Source organism: Ursus arctos, unplaced genomic scaffold, assembly GCF_023065955.2.
Source record: "Ursus arctos isolate Adak ecotype North America unplaced genomic scaffold, UrsArc2.0 scaffold_1, whole genome shotgun sequence".
Classification (NCBI taxonomy): domain Eukaryota; kingdom Metazoa; phylum Chordata; class Mammalia; order Carnivora; family Ursidae; genus Ursus; species Ursus arctos.
Window position 1 is genome coordinate 108,755,511 of NW_026622763.1, and position 21,239 is coordinate 108,776,749.

The 21,239-nt window shown below is 47.1% G+C and overlaps 1 protein-coding gene across 6 annotated transcripts in view; it reads left to right on the forward strand.

The window, feature by feature from the left end:
- Positions 1-21,239, forward strand: part of FARP2 (FERM, ARH/RhoGEF and pleckstrin domain protein 2) — a 108,155-nt gene that overhangs the window by 38,104 nt on the left and 48,812 nt on the right. For all 6 annotated transcript variants that reach the window (XM_048214037.2, XM_026490852.4, XM_048214035.2 and 3 more), the window contains 6 exons: positions 9,466-9,570; positions 10,527-10,569; positions 11,674-11,752; positions 13,375-13,472; positions 15,166-15,280; positions 20,387-20,534. In XM_048214037.2, the coding sequence (XP_048069994.1) occupies positions 9,466-9,570; positions 10,527-10,569; positions 11,674-11,752; positions 13,375-13,472; positions 15,166-15,280; positions 20,387-20,534 (588 nt within the window). The remainder of the gene's footprint in view (positions 1-9,465; positions 9,571-10,526; positions 10,570-11,673; positions 11,753-13,374; positions 13,473-15,165; positions 15,281-20,386; positions 20,535-21,239) is intronic.

Consider the following 21,239-nt stretch of genomic DNA (forward strand, 5'->3'; position numbering starts at 1 on the left):
AAACAAACAAGTCGAAGGACTAAATCAAGCTTTTTCCAGAATTTTCCCACAGTGTTTAAGACAAAGAATAAAGAAGTACTTTGTTAGCTGAGATTTTGTAGCCCATTTCCATCCAGACAAAAATGTTTAATGGTACTTTTGTCTATGTAAATTTTTAACAGTATGCTTTGTCTAAACTTGGAGAAGAACTTTAACACTGTGGCCAACTGGAAAATGGGAACACTGAACAAAAAATTTTGGTTTTTAACTTATATTTTGTATATTGTGTTTTTAATGATGTTTCTCCTCCAGCCTAGTGTTTGAAACACAGTTCTAATTTGGGTGACTGCTTACTTCAGTGGGAAATGGGTTGTGAAGACAGTTTTCTTCCCATTGTGAGTATCTGTTGATGATGCCAGTGCTTTCATTGTCTGTAAGGCCTTTCCAGTATAGAGTTCAGAGAGTCTCCTTTCATTTGCTACTTTGGGAATGTACAGTGGGTATGGGTCCTGCAGTCTACCTAATGGTGCACTTGTGGATTTTAAGAGCAGATGATGCTTACCCCAAGCTTTATTAAGGTTTACCGCTCCATGATTCATGTTGAATTAATATTTGTGTATGGTGTGAGGTAGGGGTTGATGTTCATTTTTTTTTTCCCATATAGTTACTCACTTCCCTTGGCTCCAGTTGTCAAAAAGACCATCCTTCCTGCACTGAGTTACACTGGTGCCTTTGCTGTAAGTCAGATGACTGTGCATGTGGGGGTCCGTTTCTAGGCTCTCATGCACTCCACAGGTCTGTTTTTGCACCAGTACCATACTGTCTTAATTACTACAGCTTTAGAATAAGTCTTGATATCTGACGGTGTAAGTCCTCCAACTTTGCTCTTCTTTAAGATTGCCTTTGCTTACTAGGCTTTGGTATTTATATTGTTTTTTTAATCCGCCTATCAATTTCTATGAATGCAAGCTGCTGGGATTTTAATTGGAATGGCATTGAATGTATGGATCACATGGGGAGCACTAACGTCTTATGTGGAGGGATGTGCCATGTTCATACATTGGAGGGTATCAAGCATATCTCTCCAGATGGTTAGGTCTTCTTTAGCTTTTCTCAGCAATGTTTTACAATTTTCAGTATAGCAGACTTCTGGGTCTTTCCACCATAGATGGCATGTCTTCAGTTTCACTTTCTAGCTGTTTATTATCAGTTTATAGAAATAGAATTGCTTTTTATGCGTTGACTTTATATTCTGTGACCTTGCTATAAGTTCATTTATTAATTCTAATAGTATAATATAGATTCTTTTGTTTTCAGCTGCTAGCTAAATTTCTGTTTTTTTTTATTTTTTAGGCTTTTATTTTGAAGCAGTCTCAAACTTACAGAAAAAAATGCAAAAATAGTACAAAGATTTTTTCTTTCCTGAATTAGTTGAGAGCATGTTGCCAACACCGTGCCCCAGCACTCTTATAGTTCAAGTGTATTTCCTACAAGCAAGGAGGTTCTTCATCATTACAGTTCAGGACATTCACGTGGATCCCTCGGTGCCCTCAGGTCCCCAGGCCCCATTCAGGTGCCCCCATTGGTCCCCCTAGTGTCCTTTTTAACAAATGACCCAGTGTACAGTCCCGTCTCTGGTCTCCAGCCTGTGTGACTTTCATAACACTGACGCTTTTGAAGGTCACAGCAGTTGATTTGTAGATGAGTCTCAGATGGACTTGGCTGTTTCCCCATGATGGGATTCCGGTCATGCGTCTATGGCAGGGTGTTACCTACTGAATGTTTGTGTCCACCAAAATTCATATGTTAAAACCTAACCCCCACTGTGATGGTATTTGGAGGTAAGGTCTTTGGGAGGGAATTAGATCATGAAGGGGGAAACTTCATAAATGGGATTAGTGCCCTTAAAAGAGAGAGCTCAGAGAGAGCTCCCAGCCCCTTCCATCATGTGAGGACACAGCTGAAAGACAGCCATCTGTGAAGCCGAAAGCGGGCCTCCACCAGCCACCTAATCTGCCAATGCCTTGATTTTGGACTCCCAGCCTCCAAAACTTGGGAAATCGTTGTATGCTGTTTTAGCTACCCAGTCTGTGGTATAGCAGCCTGGAGGAACTAAGATGCAGAGGTAGCACAGAAGGGGTGCTGGGCCCTCACTGCATGCTCTTATGTGGTGTGCAATTTCAGTTTGTCCTATTTCTGGCAGCGTTCACTCTGGGTTCATCCTGCTGTCTTGCTGTCCCAGACCTGGCTTTAGCCCTTTCTCCAAGGAAGATTTGTGTTTGAGGTGTGCTTCTCACCTTCCGAGTCTTGCCGACCCCAGGAGCTGTCACTGGACAGAGCCAGGGGCTGTGGCTCTCTATGCCAGGCCCTCCTCCCATGTAGACATAGTCCCTGTTGCTGCTCTCCATCCTACTGTGGGGTGCTGTTTTCTGCAGACATTACCTCCCTCCACTACCCACCACTTCACTAAGACATGACCACTGGCCCCACCTGGGCTTCAGTATCCTGCACTTGGCCCTTGTGGACAAACAGCCCACCTCCCCAGCCCATATTGAGCCCACTTTTTTATTTTAAAAAAAATAGGTTAGTACATGCTCATGATAGAAATTTCAAAAAGTATAAAGTATACGCAGTCACACAGTTTAGTTCTCTGGAAACAACCACCATTCCTAGTTACTATGCTCCTTCCAGAACATTTACCTGCGTATATGTGTGTCCGTGTATTCACATCTGTGTGTGCATTCCCTGCACGGATGGTGGCATAGGCAGTGCCCCACCCCTCCTTGTTCCCTCAACAGTGTATCTTGAAGGTCTTTCCACTTCCGTGTAGCCCTGGATGTGCCACAGTTTAACCTGTCCTGCAGGGGTAGATTTAGGCTAGTTTAGTCATTCGCTATTAGAAGCATTACTGTTAACAAATACTGTTTTATACACATGGGTTTGCACCTGTGAAATTCCTCTCAGAGTGGGATTATTTGGAGAATGGTGTGAACATTTAGATTTTAGTAGGTAGCTCCAGCCAGGCTGCACAGCATTGGGAGCACCAGTTTGCCACAGCCCCATGTGGGAGCACTTGGCCCACACTTGCTCACCTGGCATCAGACCGAGTTCTGGCACCCTGATCAACACCAAGATGGAGCCTCCGCCTGATTCTGACCCATGCACCTCTGGTCATGAGTCGCAGCGAGCCTCTTTGTGTGTGTGCAAACATCACTTAGGCTTCTGTGCTTTTGAACAGCCTGTCCTCTTGCCCATTGTTCTCATCAATTTGTAATCTTTTTACTTACTGATGTTTATAGTCTGATGTGTTTTACTTATTTTTTTTTAAGATTGTATTTGTTTATTTGAGAGAGAGAGAGCACAACCAGGGGGAGTGGCAGACAGAGGGAGAAGCAGGCTCCCCACTGAGCAGGGAGCCTGATGCAGGACTCGATCCCAGGACCCCAGGATCATGACCTGAGCCAAACGAAGACAGATGCTTAACTGACTGAGCCACACAGGCATCCTTGCAGTCTGGTGTGTTTTAAAGAAATTTGCACTTTGCTGTGACATGAGCTGTTTCTTCCCTGTGTGTCTTCGACTTGACAGCAGTTTCTTTTCATGTTTTTTTTCTTTTTTAAGATTGGGGTGTGTTTTTGTTTGTTTGTTTAAGATTTTATTTATTTATTTATTTGACACAGAGAAAGAGAGCACAAGTAGGCAGAGTGGCAGGCAGAGGGAGAGGGATAGTCAGGCTCCCCACGGAGCAAGCAGGCCCTCCACCGAAGGCAGACGCTTACCCGACTGAGCCACCCAGGCGCCCCAAGATTATTTTTTTTAAGATTTATTTATTTATTTATTTATTTATTTATTTATTTGAGAGAGAGAGAGAGAGAGACTGCGAGTGGGAGAGAGGGACGGTGGGAGAGGAAGAGCGAATCCTCAAAGAGACTCCCTGCTGAGCAAGGAGCCTGATGCAGGGCTCCATCCCAGAACCCTGAGACCATGACCTGAGCCCAGATCAAGAGTTGGCTGGCCACATAACTGACTGAGCCACCCAGCTCAGTCCCCTGTCCCTTACGACTATATTTTGAAGTCAGCCCTACATCCACTGTGGGGTTCCAACTCGGCCCCAAGCCAGCTGGGCACCCACAGCAGCTGCTGCTTGTGCAGATACTTCATTTCCAGTCCCCCATTTCTCAAGTCCCCTGTTAGGGTGAACTTCTGGCGTGTCCTGAACACGGCTTCTCTGCCCATAGAGTATGAAAACTGGCTCATTGCCGGACTTGATGAGTTGATGTTTTTGTGTTTAGATATTTTACTCATCTTGAAATTATTATGTGAGGTAAGGGTACAACCTTGTTTTTTCCAGAGGGACACCAAGTGGTTTTTGCTGGATAATGTGTGTTCCTCCCATCTATTGACCTGAAATATCACATTTATCAGGTACTCCAGTACTTTCCATATTTGGGTGGATTTCTTCATCTCCCAGTCTGTTCTAGTTACTTGTCTATGTGGCAAGCACCAGTACCACACGTTTTAATTACTTTGGTTTTCAACAGGTTGAATATCTCGTAAGGCTAGTCCTCATCTATTTTTCTTTTTCACTGGCATGCTTGCATTAAAAAAATAATAACAGCTGTAGAATTAGCCTGTCAGGTTCCTCAGAGAATCCTTTTAATCCTTTTATTAGGACAGCGTGGAATCTGGCTTAATTCAAGGAGAACTGACACCTCCGTGAGGGTGTTTCTGTGCAAGAATACCGGGTGCCTCTCCACGCCCCATTGGTGGTCCCCTTCTTCTCTCATAACACTTCTGCATGAAGCTTTCTTTTGTTAAGTTTATTCCAAGACTTCAACTCTTGTGGCTGTTACAAATGTGGTTGTTTTCTTCCTTTCTGTCCTGAAAATGGTGGCTAATTGTGTGTAGGTGAAGGCTGTTTTGATGTATGTATAGAAATTTTCCCACCCCCACCTAACTGAATCCATCTCTTTCATAATGCTTTTCTAGTTGATGTTCTTGGGTTTTCAGAGGAAATGATCATATCTGCATATAATGATAGTTTTGCTTCCCTTCTGATTTTTTACCTCTCGTTTCTTTCTCCATTTTGATGTTGGTGTCACATAGTAGTCATTGAGTGTACTGTTGGGAGTGGCCTTCTCGTCTTGTTAAATGTTAAAGAATCACTTTTTCTTCCTATTTTCTTAAGAATTTATATCAAGGGGGCTCCTGGGTGGCTCAGTCGGTTGAGCGTCTGTCTTCGGCTCAGGTCATGATCCCAGGGTCCTGGGATGGAGCGCCTCAGCGGGGAGCCTGCTTCTCCTTCTCCCTCTACCTGCTGCTCCCTCTTGTGCTCTCTCTCTCTCTCTCTCTGTCAAATAAATAAATAAAATCTATTTTAAAAAAAAGAATTTATATCAAGGGCGCCTGGGTGGCTCAGTCGGTTAAGCGTCTGCCTTCGGCTCAGGTCGTGATCCCAGGGTCCTGGGATCGAGCCCCACATCAGGCTCCTGCTCAGCGGGGAGTCCGCTTCTCCCTTTCCTGCTGCTGCTCCCCCTGCTTGTGCTCACACACGCACATTATCTCTCTCTGTCTCTCTCTCTCTTAAATAAATAAAAATGTTTTTTAAAAAAAGAATTTATATGAAGAGTAGAAATTAAATTTTATCAGATGCCTTCTCAGCTTTTCAGATTCTGGCAATAATCCTAGGATTTTTTTTTCTGACAAATCTATTGATAGGATATAGTGATAAATGTGCTGATACTGTATTGAATTATCCTGTTTTTTATTAATTTTACTTGGTTATGGTATATTACTCTTTGAGTTGTTGCTGGATTGTGTTTGCCGGTATTTTACTCGGGATTTTTTTTTTTTTTTTTTTTTTGAGAGAGAGAGGCAGGGAGGGTGCAAAGGAAGAGAAAAAACGTTAGGCAGGCTCCACGCCCAGAGTGCAGCCCAACATAGGGCTCAGTCTCAGGACCCTGAGGTCACCACCTGAGCTGAAACCAAGAGTCAGATGCTCAACCAGCCGAGCCACCCAGGCGCCCCTTACTCAGGATATTTTCACTGATACCTATAACTTGGAATTTTTCTCTCAGTGTTGTATGTGTGTTTGCATGGAGTTTGGGAGTTCTTTCCCAAGAAAGAGACTTAGAAGAGACCACTGTCACCACCCACATGCTTCGGACCAATTTGACTAGCTTTGGGAATGCCTGTCGCTACATGGTTTGTGGAAACACCTGATTCTGCTGGGTTTTGTAGGAGTTCAGTGTGTATCTCAGGTCACACAGAGAATACAAAGTTCCTTTTTTTTGTTTGAACATAGGATAATTGACTTGGGAAAGCTTTTTTACTTTAGTAAAATTTACTCCAGTCCAGGTGCTTACACACGTATACATATGTGTATGTGTGTATGGATATATGTATATGCATACATATGTGCATATATGTGTGTATGTTAAAACAGAAATGTGTAATTAAATGTATTTTTGGGTCCAGATTTAAAAACCCTGTTCTGGGTTGGACGCTGGTGCATCAGGAATGTGCCCCCTGTGTGTCGGCAGCCTTGGTACACGTTGGCACCCCTTATCAGTTGGGCAGGCCCCCTGAACAAGCCCACGCTGCACTGACTGTGGGTAGAGGGCTTGGGAGGACCGTTAACCCTACCGTTCCACCACACAGGGCGACCACACAGTTGAAAAAGGAGAGGGGAGGGCTTGAACGCAGCAGAGCAGTTGGGGATGTTTTGGGCCTGTCGGTGGCGCACCTACGGTGTGATGTGCCTGGAGATTCAAGGACGGATGACGCAGTCTCCGACCGTCTAGTAGTAGGAATGCACCCAGACGAATAGCTTTGTGAACAACAATGCCGTAAGCACGGTGCTGGGGATAAGAACCAAGGGATGTGGCAGTTAAGTGGAGCTGACCGAAAGTAGGGGGACCTTACCCTCGAGGTCACTAACTCCTCGGGTTCTCAGAGGCTCTGCTGGAGACCGACAGGGGGAGAGGATATTTCCCTGTAAGGGAGCAGCCGGCTATCCAGGTCGCCCCTGGACGGGTGAGGCCAGGTCATGTGGGGCCATGCACACCACACTTTGAGGGTGTTCCCTCCTACGGAGCTCCCCACCCCCACCCCCCTCCAGTCCCGGGGGAGGGGACATGGCTGTGGGAGAGCTTCCTGGGGAGGAGTGTTTAGTGTTAGAGGAGTTGTGGCGGACTCCATGATTTCCATGACCTCTGACCAGTTCCCCACTGAGGGGATCGACTGCACATCAGTCCAAGAAACCCTAGTGTGGGTGCGTTGTCCACAAGAGCACAGTGGGCACCCAAGCCCCGGCGTGCCTCTTCCGGCACCCACCCCGTGAGAGTGAGCCCCTACCGTGATCCTTGTAAGGGGTGATGGGACAGTACTTACATCCAGAAGAGTCACTCCGCTGCTCTCCGTGAGATGTGTTGTCAGCGTAGGACTCTTCGCAGCCCACCTTCCCGTGGCAGCGAGGTGCCTCCGGCGCTGTGATCCGCTGTGAACTTCTTGGCACCGCATAGTGCAGGGTTTCGTATCTTCACATAAGAACCCCACTCTTAGGAGCGTAAACACTTCCTGGGTACACAGCGAGAATGTCTACTGCTTAAACTTACAGGAGCACGATGTCCTTTGGAACAATGGAGGTTTACCTTTCTTCCCACTTACATACATTATTTTCTCACTGCAAAGATGACAGATGCCAGGGGTGCTTGGGTGGCTCCATCGGTGAAGCGTCTGCCTTCGGCTCCGGTCATGATCCCAGGGTTCTGGGATGGAGTCCCACGTCAGGCTCCCTGCTCGGCAGGGAGTCTGCTTCTCTCCCTCCTCCCCTCTGGTGCTCTCTTTGGCTGTCTCTGTCGCTATCTCTGTCTTGGTCTCAAGTAAATAAATAAAATCTTTTAAAAAATGACAGATGCCTATTGATGAAAATTTAGACATTACAGAAGTTGGTAAATAAGGTAAAAGTGAAAGTGCTTTTCCCACCCATCACCCCCATTCAGTACTAAGTGGCAAATGCAGTGTGAGTGTTTTAGGAAGTGGAATTCTATTACAGGCACTGGATAGAAGGGGAACCCTTTTTCCTGCTTGACTAAACCGCAGCCTTGGACCTCGTTCCACAGCAGCACACGCAGAGTTTGTAGTGATTGCACGGTTTCAGCTGTGGATGTACCGTCTGTGTCATCAGTTCATCACTGGATTTGTCCGTGCATATTTAGCTCTGTGCGGTTGTGTGAGACCATCTGCAGGAGAAAGTTCTAGAAGTAGAATTGCTAGAGCAAAGATACATGGGTACACTTTAAATTTTGGAGGTGTCTTCAGATTCTACCAGAAGATAGGATGGATTCGGGTTCCCCCGGCAGTGTGTGACACGGCTGTCTTTCCGCAGCCACATCACATCGCTCTCCCAGGCCTCTGAGATAGGTGAAAAATGATATCTCGCTGTTTTAGTTTATTTCCTTATTAGAGGGCTTGAGTACCTTTTTCTGTGCCTAAAAGCCATTTATATTTCTTTATCCAATTCATAAGAACAATTTGAAAGATAATTTGTTTCAGTATGATTCTAAATTATAACTTTATTCACTGTTTATTCAGAAGTTTTTCATCTTTATTTAATCAAATCTGTCTGTCTCTATGCTATACTTAGGAAGACTTTACTTAGCCCAAGATTAGAGAAGTATTCTCTGTTTCATTCTATTCTTTAGTCCACTGGAATTTATTTTTGTGAGCAGTGCGGACCAGGAATCTAACTCCATTTTTCTTCTAAATGGAGAGCCGCTTGCCCACCTCATGTTTGAACAGTCCATGCTCTTCTCGCTAATGTTGTTGTTACCAAATAATAAAGTATTCACTTGGCTCTTATGCAGACAAGGAGTATGAGACCCACCTTTTTAGTGAATATCAAATTGTTTGATAAAATGTTCACTGACGCTGAAAATTTGTTCTGCATTCTGAAAATGCCTCAGGTTACTAAAGAAAATGGCTAAGGACACAACTGAGTACATAAAGACTGAAGGAATTGAAGGAATTTTCTAGCTTTATGTTGGTGTCAGTTTTTTCTTTTTTTAAGATTTTATGTATTTATTTGACAGAGAGAGAGCACAAGTAGGCAGAGCAGCAGGCAGAGGGAGAGGGAGAAGCAGCTCTCTGCTGAGCAGGGAGCCGGACGTGGGGCTCGATCCCAACATGGGGCTCAATCCCAACGTGGGACTCGATCCCAGGACCCGGGGATCACGATCTGAGGCGAAGGCAGCTGCTTAACTGAGCCACCCAGGCACCCCTTGGTGTCAGTTTCTAAGCACAAAGAGCCTTGGGCTCTTTATTTGCTTTGTGGTGGTTTGTAAGCCCTGTAGAAGGCGGAGTGAAGGCAGGAGTTCAGTAGGATGGAGTTTAACGTGCGGAAGGCCAGGTCATGCCACAGTGTTTCATGAACCCATGCTGTGGGAAGTCACCTAATCTTCCTATGTCCCCTCCCTGCCTTCACAGCCTAAGCGCGACGGACAGACATTGCTGACTCAGGTGTGGAGGCACTTGAACCTGACGGAGTGTGACTACTTCGGGCTGGAGTTTCAGCACCCCCAGTCCTACTGGGTATGTGTCCTTGCCTTATTCTTGCAAACAGGCTCTCGGTGCATCATGGGTGCTCACCATGTACGTGGCCACAGAGAGCCTTTGAGGACCGTCTACAGTGATACAGGCACGATACTTTATCACGCTGCGGTTATCAGAGCTGTACTGTGGAGACGTGGACTGCATTTGCCTTTTAGCTAAGCTGAGTTCCCATCCTCCCTAAATTTGTTCTCCCCACCAGTACATGTGCCAAGGAAATCCAGAAACAACCACTAGGACATCTGCATGATAATCATTTTGAGCAAACTTTTACTAAATTCATTGGTTATCCCTCATGTTACTTGATAGATGAACCTTAAAAAATGTGGAGCTTTAATATTTACAGGTGGAACTGGTTTAAAGAAACCAAAATCAGGGGCGTCTGGGTGGCTCAGTCCGTTAAGTGTCTGACTCTTGACTTCAGCTCAGGTCATGATCTCACGCTTGTGAGCTCAAGCCCAGCCTTGGGCTCCGTGCTGGGTGTGGAGTCTACTTTAAAAAAAAAAAAAAAGGAAACCAAAATCAGCCTGTTTAGTAAGCATGTCAGCGTTACAGAGCTCTGTCTGCTCCTCCATGCAGTGGCACTCTTGTCCATTTGTTTACAGGTGTACCTTGTACCAAAGATTTGTTTGGCCTTAACAGATGCCCCCCAAAATAATTGTTGGTACCCATGCTGTGCGTAGCAGCAACAGTGTGCATGTGACGTAATGGAGGGGTCCCGGCCTGCGTGGCGTCCCATCACCCTCCCACACTTCTCGAAGCAGGCGCTCCTGGGCCTCTCCCAGCTGTTTGTCAGGATGTGACTGGTGTGTGAGCAGAGATCCAAAACAGGCCCACCTTGTATATCTCTCCTAGTTATAAACAGTTCTGTATTTTGTAACATAGTTATTAAATACAAAAATCATTGGATATGATCTCTTTTCTTAAATCCTCTTTAGATTTGGCTGGAACCTATGAAGCCCATCATTAGGCAAGTACGAAGTAAGTCTTTTTTTAAACTCTTTAAAATTCTGTTCATTTAAGATGCTTTTGTTCTTGACTGTTCAAATTGGAGGTATGTTCAGATGTTCATTGTCACCACCCTGGGGAGCAGTGAGGTGATCGCCGGCAGCACGTGAACTTGGAGGTCGTGTCGCTGGTTAGTCTCAGCCTGCGGCAGCTGGGCATGGCCAGTGGTTCTCAAACATAGCAGTAACCAGATATGCTCTTGGATGTGCAACTTTAATTTTTGGCCAATATGTAAAAATAAATATGCAGTTTCTCCCCTCCAAGTTATAAAAAGGCATTGAGGTTCTTCCTTTAATTACCTTAATTTTTTTTAAACAATTTTTAAAACTTTATTTTTTGTGGTATTATTTTTTATTTGAGTATGGTTGACATGCAATTTAATTACATTTTTAATAGAATAGTTTATATTGTTTTGTAATTATGAACATAATTATGTTTGTTAGTCTCCATTAAATTTTGAAAATTGGGGCACATAGTAATGCCTCTTAGTAACAGGGTGCTGTCCAGGGGTCTGGATTCACCTGCAGTCTGTTTGGTCCCATATGGGAGAAAAGGATGGGTGCCAGCAGCTTCATTAGTCACTGGTGACCTAAGGTCATTTAGGTCATCGTGGCCCTGTTGCACAGCGCCTCCTTTTTGCTGCTTGGTGAAAATTACATAGCTGTGTTATTACAGAATTTCAGCAAAGCTGAGATGCTCAGACGGGCTAGCGTCTTCTGCGTTTTCTTTCCAGTCATCAGGTGGTTCTAGCTCAGTGTAGTGAGTGATGACGTTTTCCTTTCACTGAAGTAGATAAAGACTTCAAAAAATAGTGGGATTGACTTTACTTGTGAAGTTTAAAATGTTTCTTTTCAGGGACGCCTGGTGGCTCAGCTGGTTAAGCATCTGCCTTCAGCTCAGGTCATGATCCCAGGGTCCTAGATGGAGCCCCGCATCGGGCTCCCTGCTCAGTGGGGAGCCTGCTTCTCCCTCTGCCTGCCGCTCCCCCTGCTTGTGCTCTCTCTGTCTCTGTCAAATAAATAAATAAAATCTTTAAAAAATGTTTTAAATAAATAAATAAAATGTTTCTTTTCATAGGGCCAAAGAACGCGTTGCTTCGTCTGGCAGTGAAATTTTTCCCACCTGACCCGGGTCAGTTGCAGGAAGAATATACAAGGTAAAGAACCCCTCCTGAAGCACAGCTATTGTCAGCAGGGTCTAGAATTCACCTGTGTCTCCCGCAGCACCTGGCTCATGAGGTGCTCGGGGTGTGTGATTTCTCAGGATGAATGAAGATCAGATGTAAGGTACAAGAGAACTAGGATATCATTGTAGTAGTAACAGCCCTTCTGACTAAAAATGGAGTCCTGCCTGAACTGCAGGCATCTTAAGAACCTCACTTGAGAAGGTTTTTGTAGAGCCTTGTAACATCACAAAAATCACAGACTGTCCGCTGCAGCCCAATGTTGGGATCCCATTAGTCCAGCCCCACATTTGATGGGTAAAATGACTGAACCCGAAGGACAGCAGAAAGTGGTTTTCAGAGTGAACACAGAACTCATGTGCGTAGTGTCTATGTACCTGACGTTCACCAAGAGTCCTCTCTGAGGGAATGACTTTTAAATATAGATACCCGGGAAATAACAAGGAATAGGAACCATTACCTAATTCTGGGTCCTGAGTCCAAGCCATGTTTATGCAAAAGTTTCTTATTTATTTATTTATAAGAAAAATTTACTGTTTATGATAAAAGAAGAGAAACGTCAAAATAAAGCTATGTAAAAAGTAAATGTAGCTCTTCACTCTGCCCACTGCATTGTCCCCAGAAGTGGTATCACTTGGGATGTGTGTTCCAGATGAATTTATAGCAATGTACGAGTGGACCTAGGTCTTTAAAGAAATTACCTTACAAAGCTGTGTCACTATACACATCGTACTCTAGGTTGGTTGTTTCTTGTTTTGTATTTTACCCCGTGTCTGTAGTGTGCTGTGGATGTCTTTCCACAGCAGTGCGTGTGGCTGTAATCTACTTTATTGAACTCCTTTCCTATCTGTGCACACTTAGATTATTTCTCTGCTATATTGCTGCGAGTAAACAGCCTTGTCCACATACCTTCGTAAACCCTGGAAAATATTTCTCCAGGAAAGTTTCATAAAAGTGAAATTGCCAAGTTCAAGGGCAGGCACATTTCGATTGTAAGCTTGCTCTAGAGTGTAAATTCCAGCAAGGAGAGAGTTTGTTTTGCGTTGTACTTCCAAGTCCAGGAATAGTACCTGGAATGTAATACTTGCTGAGTAATTATTTGTTGATGGATAAATGAATATATGAATACATTCAAATTGCCTTCTCTAGTACATTTTTAGCATTTAGGAGTGCCTGTTTCTCAGCTCATAGCCAGAACCAAATATCCTCAATCTGTCTACAACTCTCAGAGCCGCATTTTAAGTTATATCTTCATTGGATATTTCTGCTCTTCCACAACAGAATTGTTGAGTGCAGTTTTGTGTGTGTAACATAAGTAATATGAATTTGTGAGCGTCCCCTTTAAAGGTGTGTTGTGTCTAGAAGGCGAGCGTGTGAGTGCTCCTGTGTGTGGGGTCTGCTGCACGTGACCCTGTCCACTGAGCTGCTGCCTGTGAAGGGCCCCTGTCACTTTGCCTTTGCTCACCGTCTGCTCTGATGTCCCTGGTTGCTGCTGTTTCCTGGGGCTCTGTGCTCTCCTGAGATGGAGACGTGGCGGGGGGGGTGCTCTGGAGCCTTTGGAGTTGATATCTGCGGTGTTTTGAACTCCCTTCTAGATACCTGTTTGCCTTGCAACTCAAGAGAGACCTCCTGGAGGAGCGTCTGCCCTGCACAGACACCACGGCGGCCCTTCTGGCATCCCACCTTCTGCAGGGTTAGTATCTCCCTGCCCTGGGCGGAAGCGCGGACCATGTCAGACGTGCACAGCGCTCTTGACCACCAGCGCCTGATGTGTCTTCAAGGTTAACGAGTGTGATGAAGAACGGGCCTTTAATTTGCCCATTTTCTCTGATAAGCTGAAGATTAACATCTATCAGGTGGAGGTCCTTGAGGCAAACAGTCTCCACTCAGAAAGAAAGGCTCAAGGCCGAGATCGGCAGCCATACATATTCTTTGGGAATGTCTCTCCTTTGTGCCTTCTCACATTTTCCCATGAATGTCTTCAGTCTGGGAGCCAAATGACAGCCCCGACCCTTAGCACCCCTGGAAAGAGACCTCCCTGGCGTGAATGTCACAGCCCCTGTGGTGACGAGTTAGGTATCAAACCCCTGAGGAAAAACACGTTTCTCAGTATGTCACACAGAGCAAGGGATGGCTCAGAAGAACAGGAAGAATTATTGTGTAGGAAGAGGTTCTGAAAGCAGGTTGTGCCTTGCCGGGGCCTTACGAATCCCCCAGCTGACAGAGTAGGAAGAGGGAAACACGCTGCTGCTGGACTAGAGTCCCCCTGGCACAAGACTAATGTGTCTGAAAATTGGAGCACAGGAAGTATAATGTAGAAAGTATCAGGAATCGTAGCAACCAATATGTGGGTTAATTTGTGGTTTACTTGTCCTCACACACAGCCCTCCTACAAATAGTTTCATTGTAGATTTGCCATCCTGCACTAGGGGGCCTTGTTGGCTCTTGTTAATGTAAGTTTCCAAAGTGATTTATTTTTTATTGGGTCTGAAGTCTTCTCACAGAGACTGATGGTTTTCCAGCACGAACGGTCCCTTGGCAGAGCCGCTTACTCGAGGGCTGTGTACAGTGTCGTTACAGTACAGTGTCACTTTCCCCTTGCGAGCGTGCTGCTTACACTCCAGTGGCTTGGGGAGACAGGGCCACCAGCTGCGGTGTGTGCCTCTGAGCGGGGCCGTCCGGCTCCAGAAGGCACCACGGAGCCACTGCGGAAGCACAACGGGGTCTGAGGTGCAGACACAGCCGCATGGTCCCGCCCTGCTGTGAGGCGTGTGCTAGGCCTGTGGGCATGAGTGTCCCGGTCTCTAGAGTGGGGCCCTGTGGGAGCAACTTTCTGTGAATTTGAGGCTGTCTCAAAACAAAAAAGAAGTATTTTGTTTAAGGTTATTGGGCTTTAACTATGACTCTTGAAACATGAGTAGCCTCAAGATTCATGAAATTAAAAAGAGACATTGTTCCTCAAGAATCTGAGAGGCCCTGAGGGAAAAAATTATTTAAAATACATTACCCTGAAACAAATAAGATCCATATTCCTGGTCACAACAGTCTTGAGACTGCAGACAGAGAAAGCGTGGTTTAAGCCACAACAAACCGCTCAGGATAAATTGGGGGCTCAGCATCAGCCTCCCTGGGGTCACTCACCAGCGTCTTTGTTCTTCAGAACTCAGAAAAAAACTTCGTCACCTGCCTTTATATTTGCTTCTAATAGCTTAAGATACGTGGAAAAGTAAAATACAAAATCCTATGTATTTGAGGGATGTATTCTTTTACTACAGATTTAGGATAATTTTTTTTTCTACTTTTAATTCATGCATTTGCATGTACGAATGCTTGTATTTTTCTTTATTTGAAAATTAGAATCACTGTCTGTTACCGTCTCATTTCAGCGGAAATAGGAGATTATGATGAAACCCTGGACCGAGAGCACCTCAAAGCCAATGAGTACCTACCCAGTCAGGAGCATTCTCTTGAGAAGATTCTAGAATTCCACCGGAAGCATACGTGAGTCTGTCAGAGCCGACCACTGACCCCCTGTCACCACACCGTACGACGAACTAGTGTGTCTACGTAATGGAAGCCACTGCTGAGGCTTCTGCAATACTGACCATAGTCACTACCATCCACTCCCTGGGGGCACAGTCCCACTGCTGGGAGGAGGCTAGAAAGGAGGTCCACGCTCTGACAGGAGTGACCAGAAGGCAGGGCATCAGGGGCAGCTGTGTGTGAGTGTTCTTGACTAAGCGGTGTGCGCGACGTGTGTGGTAAGCCCGTTGAGCGTCAGTGGGCCCTCCTATGAGGTGGGTAGAGCTGGTGGATGCCAGCATCGCAGACCAACCGGCGGCCCTGCTCTGTGAGTGACTTCATTTGGGTTTCTCCAAGACTCGACGCCAGTGTACTTCTTTGGGGTGAAGAGAGGTGCAGGAAGGGGCCATGAGGAGGGAGGGCCTGGGCCAAGGGCCTGGGGGAGGTGGTTGTGATCTTGAACCCACCAAAGGGAAAGTGGACAGGAGAGGGGCCTGATGGCTTGGTCTTGCCCTTGAGAAGGGGCCTGTTGATGTGCGGGTTTATTTTGGTCAGATAACCCTTGTGGGGAAAGCTCCACAGGAATCCCTCTCAGATTTTCATCAAAGGTTTGGGTGCCAACTATCTGTCAGTCCCTACTGTCCACACTTGGGGAGGGGGTAGCTTGAAGAGCACAGACCAAGATTCTCCCCCTGGAGGACTTCACATTGCCTCCGTGAGCCTGCATGCTGTCATGCATTCCGCCATGCATTCCGCCACTCACAGGCACTTATGGAGTGCCTTTTGTGGGCCCGGCATTGGGGCGGGCATTGGCTACATGAGTGTATGTGTGTTATGGCGTGGGAGCTACAGAACAGGCAGAGCCCTCTTCAATGAGAGGAGAAGGGTGAGTGGCTGGGCCGCTCGGGCAGGTAGGCATCTTTGAGGAATTAGCCACATAAGGTTGGTGAGGGGCGTTCAGGCAGAGGCAGCAGCCTGGGAGGGCGGAGGGAAGGTCAGGGGGGCCCAACCTGCCACCCACATTCCCATCCGAAGTTCTGGTTTAAGCAGTGGGGCGAGTAACAGTGCCTATTGCTGGCAGGAGGCTGTGTGTGACCCTACTCTCACGGCAAGACTGAGGGAACCCACCAGCCCGGTCTTGGGTGTCACAGTTTGGGGCACCTCTTAGTGTCAGAGGTCAGCACGCCGGGCAGAGGAGCAAGGGGCCATCTCCCAGTGCCAGCCTGAGTCACGTGCCCGTCCCAAAGGAGATGATGACATGTTCGGGATTTGTTCCTGGAATGGGGGTGGGGCGCTGCACTGGCGCCAATGGGTCGATGGGTCTGGGATGCAGGCACAGTGTCATCAGCATGGAAGCAAACAGGCTGTGCAGGTCACCTAGGGAGGAGAGGGTAGAGACAGATGGAAAAGAGAGCAGAACCAGGACAGACCCCTGAAGACCCCTGAAGACTGAGTGAGAAAGGGGCAGCACCAGAGGCCATGAGAACAGGGGCAGCGAGCTAGGCAGGAAGAGAGCCTCGGACACCAAGGGACAGTGTGTCAAGAAAGGGCACAGCCCCTTGAGCTGAGGGTCAGCACCAGGCCTGGCGAGTGTGGATGCAACAGGCGTGTCTGTGAGGCGAGGTTCAGGGTGAAGGCCAGGCTCACACTGGAAGTGAGGTGAGGGAATGGTGCAGGGCTGTGGTCAGTCACTCTGAGAGCCACCTGGGAGCAAGCAGAGATGCCGCGGGGAGGGCATGCGTGCACGTGTGTGCCTGTGCCTGTGCTTGCGTGTCCATGTGCTCGCACGCGTGTGCTCACATGCCCACACAGTGTGTATATGTGCGCATGTATGCACGCATTAGGTGTGTGTCTTAAGGTGGCTGCTTTAAAAACTCGTGAAAGGGGCTCTCGGGTGGCTCAGGTTGTGATCTCGAGGTCTTGAGATTGAATCCTGCATCAAGCTCTCTGCTCAGCGGGGAGTCTGCTTCTCCTTCTCTGCTTGCCACCTCCCCTGCTTGTGCTCGCTCTCTCTCCGATTGATTGATAATTTATATATATATATGCTCATGAAAGCCACTTAGAGGAGAAATCAGGGAATGTGCTTCATAGAGGACTAATCCAGGACTCTTTCCGTGGGAGTGCCCCCGTCCCTGAGCTCAGCTGTCACTCTCTGGGCTCTCATGGTTCTTTTTTTTTTTTTCCTAAAGATTTTTATTTTTAAGTGATCTCTACACACAACCTGGGGCTTAAACTCACAACCCCGAGATCAAGAGTCACACACCCCATCGACAGAGCCAGCCAGGCGGCCTCTCATGGTTCTAATGTGCTGACTTTATCTTCCATAGTCATCAGATATTTGTAGCACTTCTTTTCTTTAAATCATTTTTTATGGTGGGTTTTTAAAGACCGTGCGGTACCTTCATTTTAACCAAGATAAATTTCTTTTTTTGTTGTTGTTTCTTTAGTATTTTGTCTATTTGTCAGAGAGCACAAGCAGGGCGTGGGGCAGATGGAGAAGCAGGCTCCCTGCTGAGCAAGGAGCCTGATTCGGGACTCTATCTCAGGACTCCAGGATCATGACCTGAGCCGAAGGCAGATGCTTCACCAGCTGAGCCACCCACGTGCCCCTGAGCAAGATAAATTTCTTACCTAGTATATAGTATCTTCCTTGGCCTGCTAGAAACACACTTTGGTAATCACTGAATAAGATACTGAAGGAATGGTTTTTTACTTTTATCACAGTTCTTATGGATCTTTGAGATTGAAGAAAAAGATTTGAAAGCTGGTGTCTTGATCCTTTGGGGCTGCTGTAACCGAGCACCCCAGGCTGGGCGGCCTGTAGCCCACAGACCTTGATTTCTCACAGTTCTACAGCCTGGAAGTCCAATGTGGAGGCAGTGGTGGGTTCGGTGTGCTGAGGACCTGCTTCCTGTTTCATAAATGGCATCTCGCGCTCTGTCCTCACAGGGCGGAAGGGGCTGGGAGCTCCCTGGAGCCTCTGTTTGAAGGGCACTGATACTTGTGAGTCCTCTGCGCGGCCCCCTCCCAAAGACCCCCCTCCAAATACCATCACACTGGGGGTTAGGCTGCAGCCTAGGAATTTTGGAGGACACAGACGTTCACCCTGTAACATTCCACCCCCCATAATTCATGTCCTCCTCGCATGCACAATGTATTCATTCCATCCCAACAGCCTGAACGTCCCCACCGTTCTAGCACCAAAACCCTCCCAGGCCCCTAGCCTCTCTTGAATCTCATCTTGGTGAGGTCTGGCTGGGACTCTGGCTGTGGTTCTGCCTGAGGCCAAGTCTCCAGCTGTGAACCTGTGAAAACAGAATACTGTGCTGGGGGGCAGCATGGGATTGGCACTCCCTTCCAAAGGGAGAAATGGGAACCAAGGGAAGGGTAAAAGGTCTCAGGCAAGCCCAAAACCTAGCAGGACAAATGACATGAGATGTTAAGGCTCAGGAATAATCCTCTTTGGCTCAGTGCTCTGCCCTCTGGGCAGCCCTGGCCTTAGAAACCAGATGGAGGCTGTGGGGCCCCCAACCTCCCCCTCATCCACACGGCCTGCGATGGGAGGGGCAGCCTTGACCTGAATTGCCTTTGGGGTCCTTCTCCCACTGTCCTGATTTCGGTCCATACTGATCTCCTCAGCCGTTTAGCCACACCCTTCATGTCCTCATTTTCTGCATGCATAGGCTAAGCATTTTCCTAATCTTAAAATTCTGCTTCACACGTCCATCTCTCAGTCACTTCTCTCTTGCGCTTTCCTGTCAGCAATCAGGAGCCCGGCCACACCTTCCCGACTTGGCGTAGAGGTCTCTTCAGCTGAACATCCAGTGCATTGTCGGCACGTTCTGCCCTCCACAAAACACGACATAAATGTCATTCAGCCACATTTTGTGCCACTTTATAAAAAGGATCACCTTATCTCCTGTTCCCAGTAACATCCCTCACTTCCTTCTGAGGCCTCGCCAGAATAGCCTTCGCCACCCTCACATCTACCAGATTCTGTTCACGAAGCCGTAGAGTTTCTCTAAGAAGAAGGGCTTTCTCCGCTCTCTTCCTTCTGAGTCCTCACCAGACTCTCCCTTAGCCTCCCTGATTCCAGCTGCACCTCAGAACTCCCCCAGCCTCTGCCTGGCACCCACTCTGAAGCCGCAGCAGTGGGCACTGGAAGCGTTAGGAATGAGCAAATCCTGGGGCGCCCGGCCGGGTCAGTCAGTGGGGCATGCATTCGGTTAAGCGTTGGACTCTTGGGCTCGGGTTGTGATCTCAGGGTCTTGGGATCAAGCTCGCATACCCCCCTGCTGCAGTGTCTGCTGAAGATTCTCTCTCCCTCTGCTCCTCCCTGCCACTTGTTTGCTTGCTCTCTCAAATAAAAAATCTGACATAAAAAAAAAAAAAATCCAAAAGCTCAGATGTTTGGAAGTAGGAGGAAGGGTTGTTGATGGAGATCTCGCCCCACATGTAGGGCTCAGGCCTTGACTAGGGTGCTCTGACTAGGACCCTCTCCCCTTGGCCCAGCTGTGCCCTGAGCAGCCCCCTCCTGGAGGCTGGTCCGTGGGACATGGGTCACGGGCTCTTCTCTAGGAGCATGACTGGACTATGAACTTGAGAAATGTATTTTTATTCAGTTTCATAATTTTGTCCTTATAAAAGTATATTCTAATGGTTAGAATTGTACATTATGAAAACTTTTTTTTATTGAAGTACTGAAATGGGTTGAATGAGATACTGATGTTATCTTTGGTATTTCCCACATTTAATATTTGTCTCTGCGTGTAACATTTGCATGTGACTGTGTCAGTATTTAGGACGAAGTATGAGGCTGAGCATGTAGTGAATAGAAAGAGAACATTCTGCCCGTCAGGAAATGGATTATAGGATAAAAGGAAACAGTTTCTTTGGTCTGTTTGTGCAGTATGCTGCATTTCTGTGGGTAAATAAACTTACAGTGTGCGGTCCACTCAGAAACAAACTTCCTGCGTTGGATTGTTCTATTATGTTTAGTTTTCCTAATCAATTTTGTTATATGTTTTGGCTTCTTGAGAACTGAAGTTGTTTTCAGTGCTGTGATCATGCCGTCCTTTATTATAGGGGCCAGACGCCTGCCGAGTCGGATTTCCAGGTGCTTGAGATTGCCCGAAAGTTGGAAATGTATGGCATTAGATTTCACACAGCTTCTGACAGAGAGGGGGCCAGAATTAACCTGGCTGTTTCCCACATGGGTGTCCTCGTGTTCCAGGTAGGGAGGGCGGGGGTGTGCCATGACTTGGTGGGGCTCGATTTTACACGTGTTGGTCAATTTTTGTTCTGATGCATGAGGTCTTGGACTTGGAGGAGGAACCTTGCATATCTTCTGATCCCACGTCTCGCCCCGTGGAGCAGTTCTTTCCTTGTCCCTGTCCTCACTGTCACAAAGCCCTCTGCCCCCCCTCCCCCGCAGGGCACCCGGTCACATGCCACCTCTGATGTTGACCCATAGGTCATCCCCATAGAACCTTCACCTGAAACACTGGCTCCTCCCTGCAGAGCCGTCTCCATGCCTCAGGCGTGGACCTGCGGCAGGTCTGGACGTGCTGCACTGTGAGGTGTCTGCGGTCGTCATTTCAGGACATAAGAATAGAACAGACCGGAAACTATCAGAGCCTGTTGCGCATGATAACTGTCAGTACAATCTTCAGGAATCTTTGTGTTGGTTATGTATGGAGAGGCAGATGGCTCTGTAAAGGGCCACTAAGTTCTGCCTGCAGTGAAGCATGTGTGTGCTGGGGTTCGTGGTATGGAAACGTCTGAAAGCAGCTGCTAGAGCACAGGTCTCCGTGGCCTGGAGATGCTGGAAGGGCTCCCCACGTCCTCTTACCCAGGCTCAGTGGCCCACTTGCTACTGTGATCCCCCCTCTTTTTTTTTTTTCTCTTTTTTAAAGATTTTATTTATTTATTTGACAGA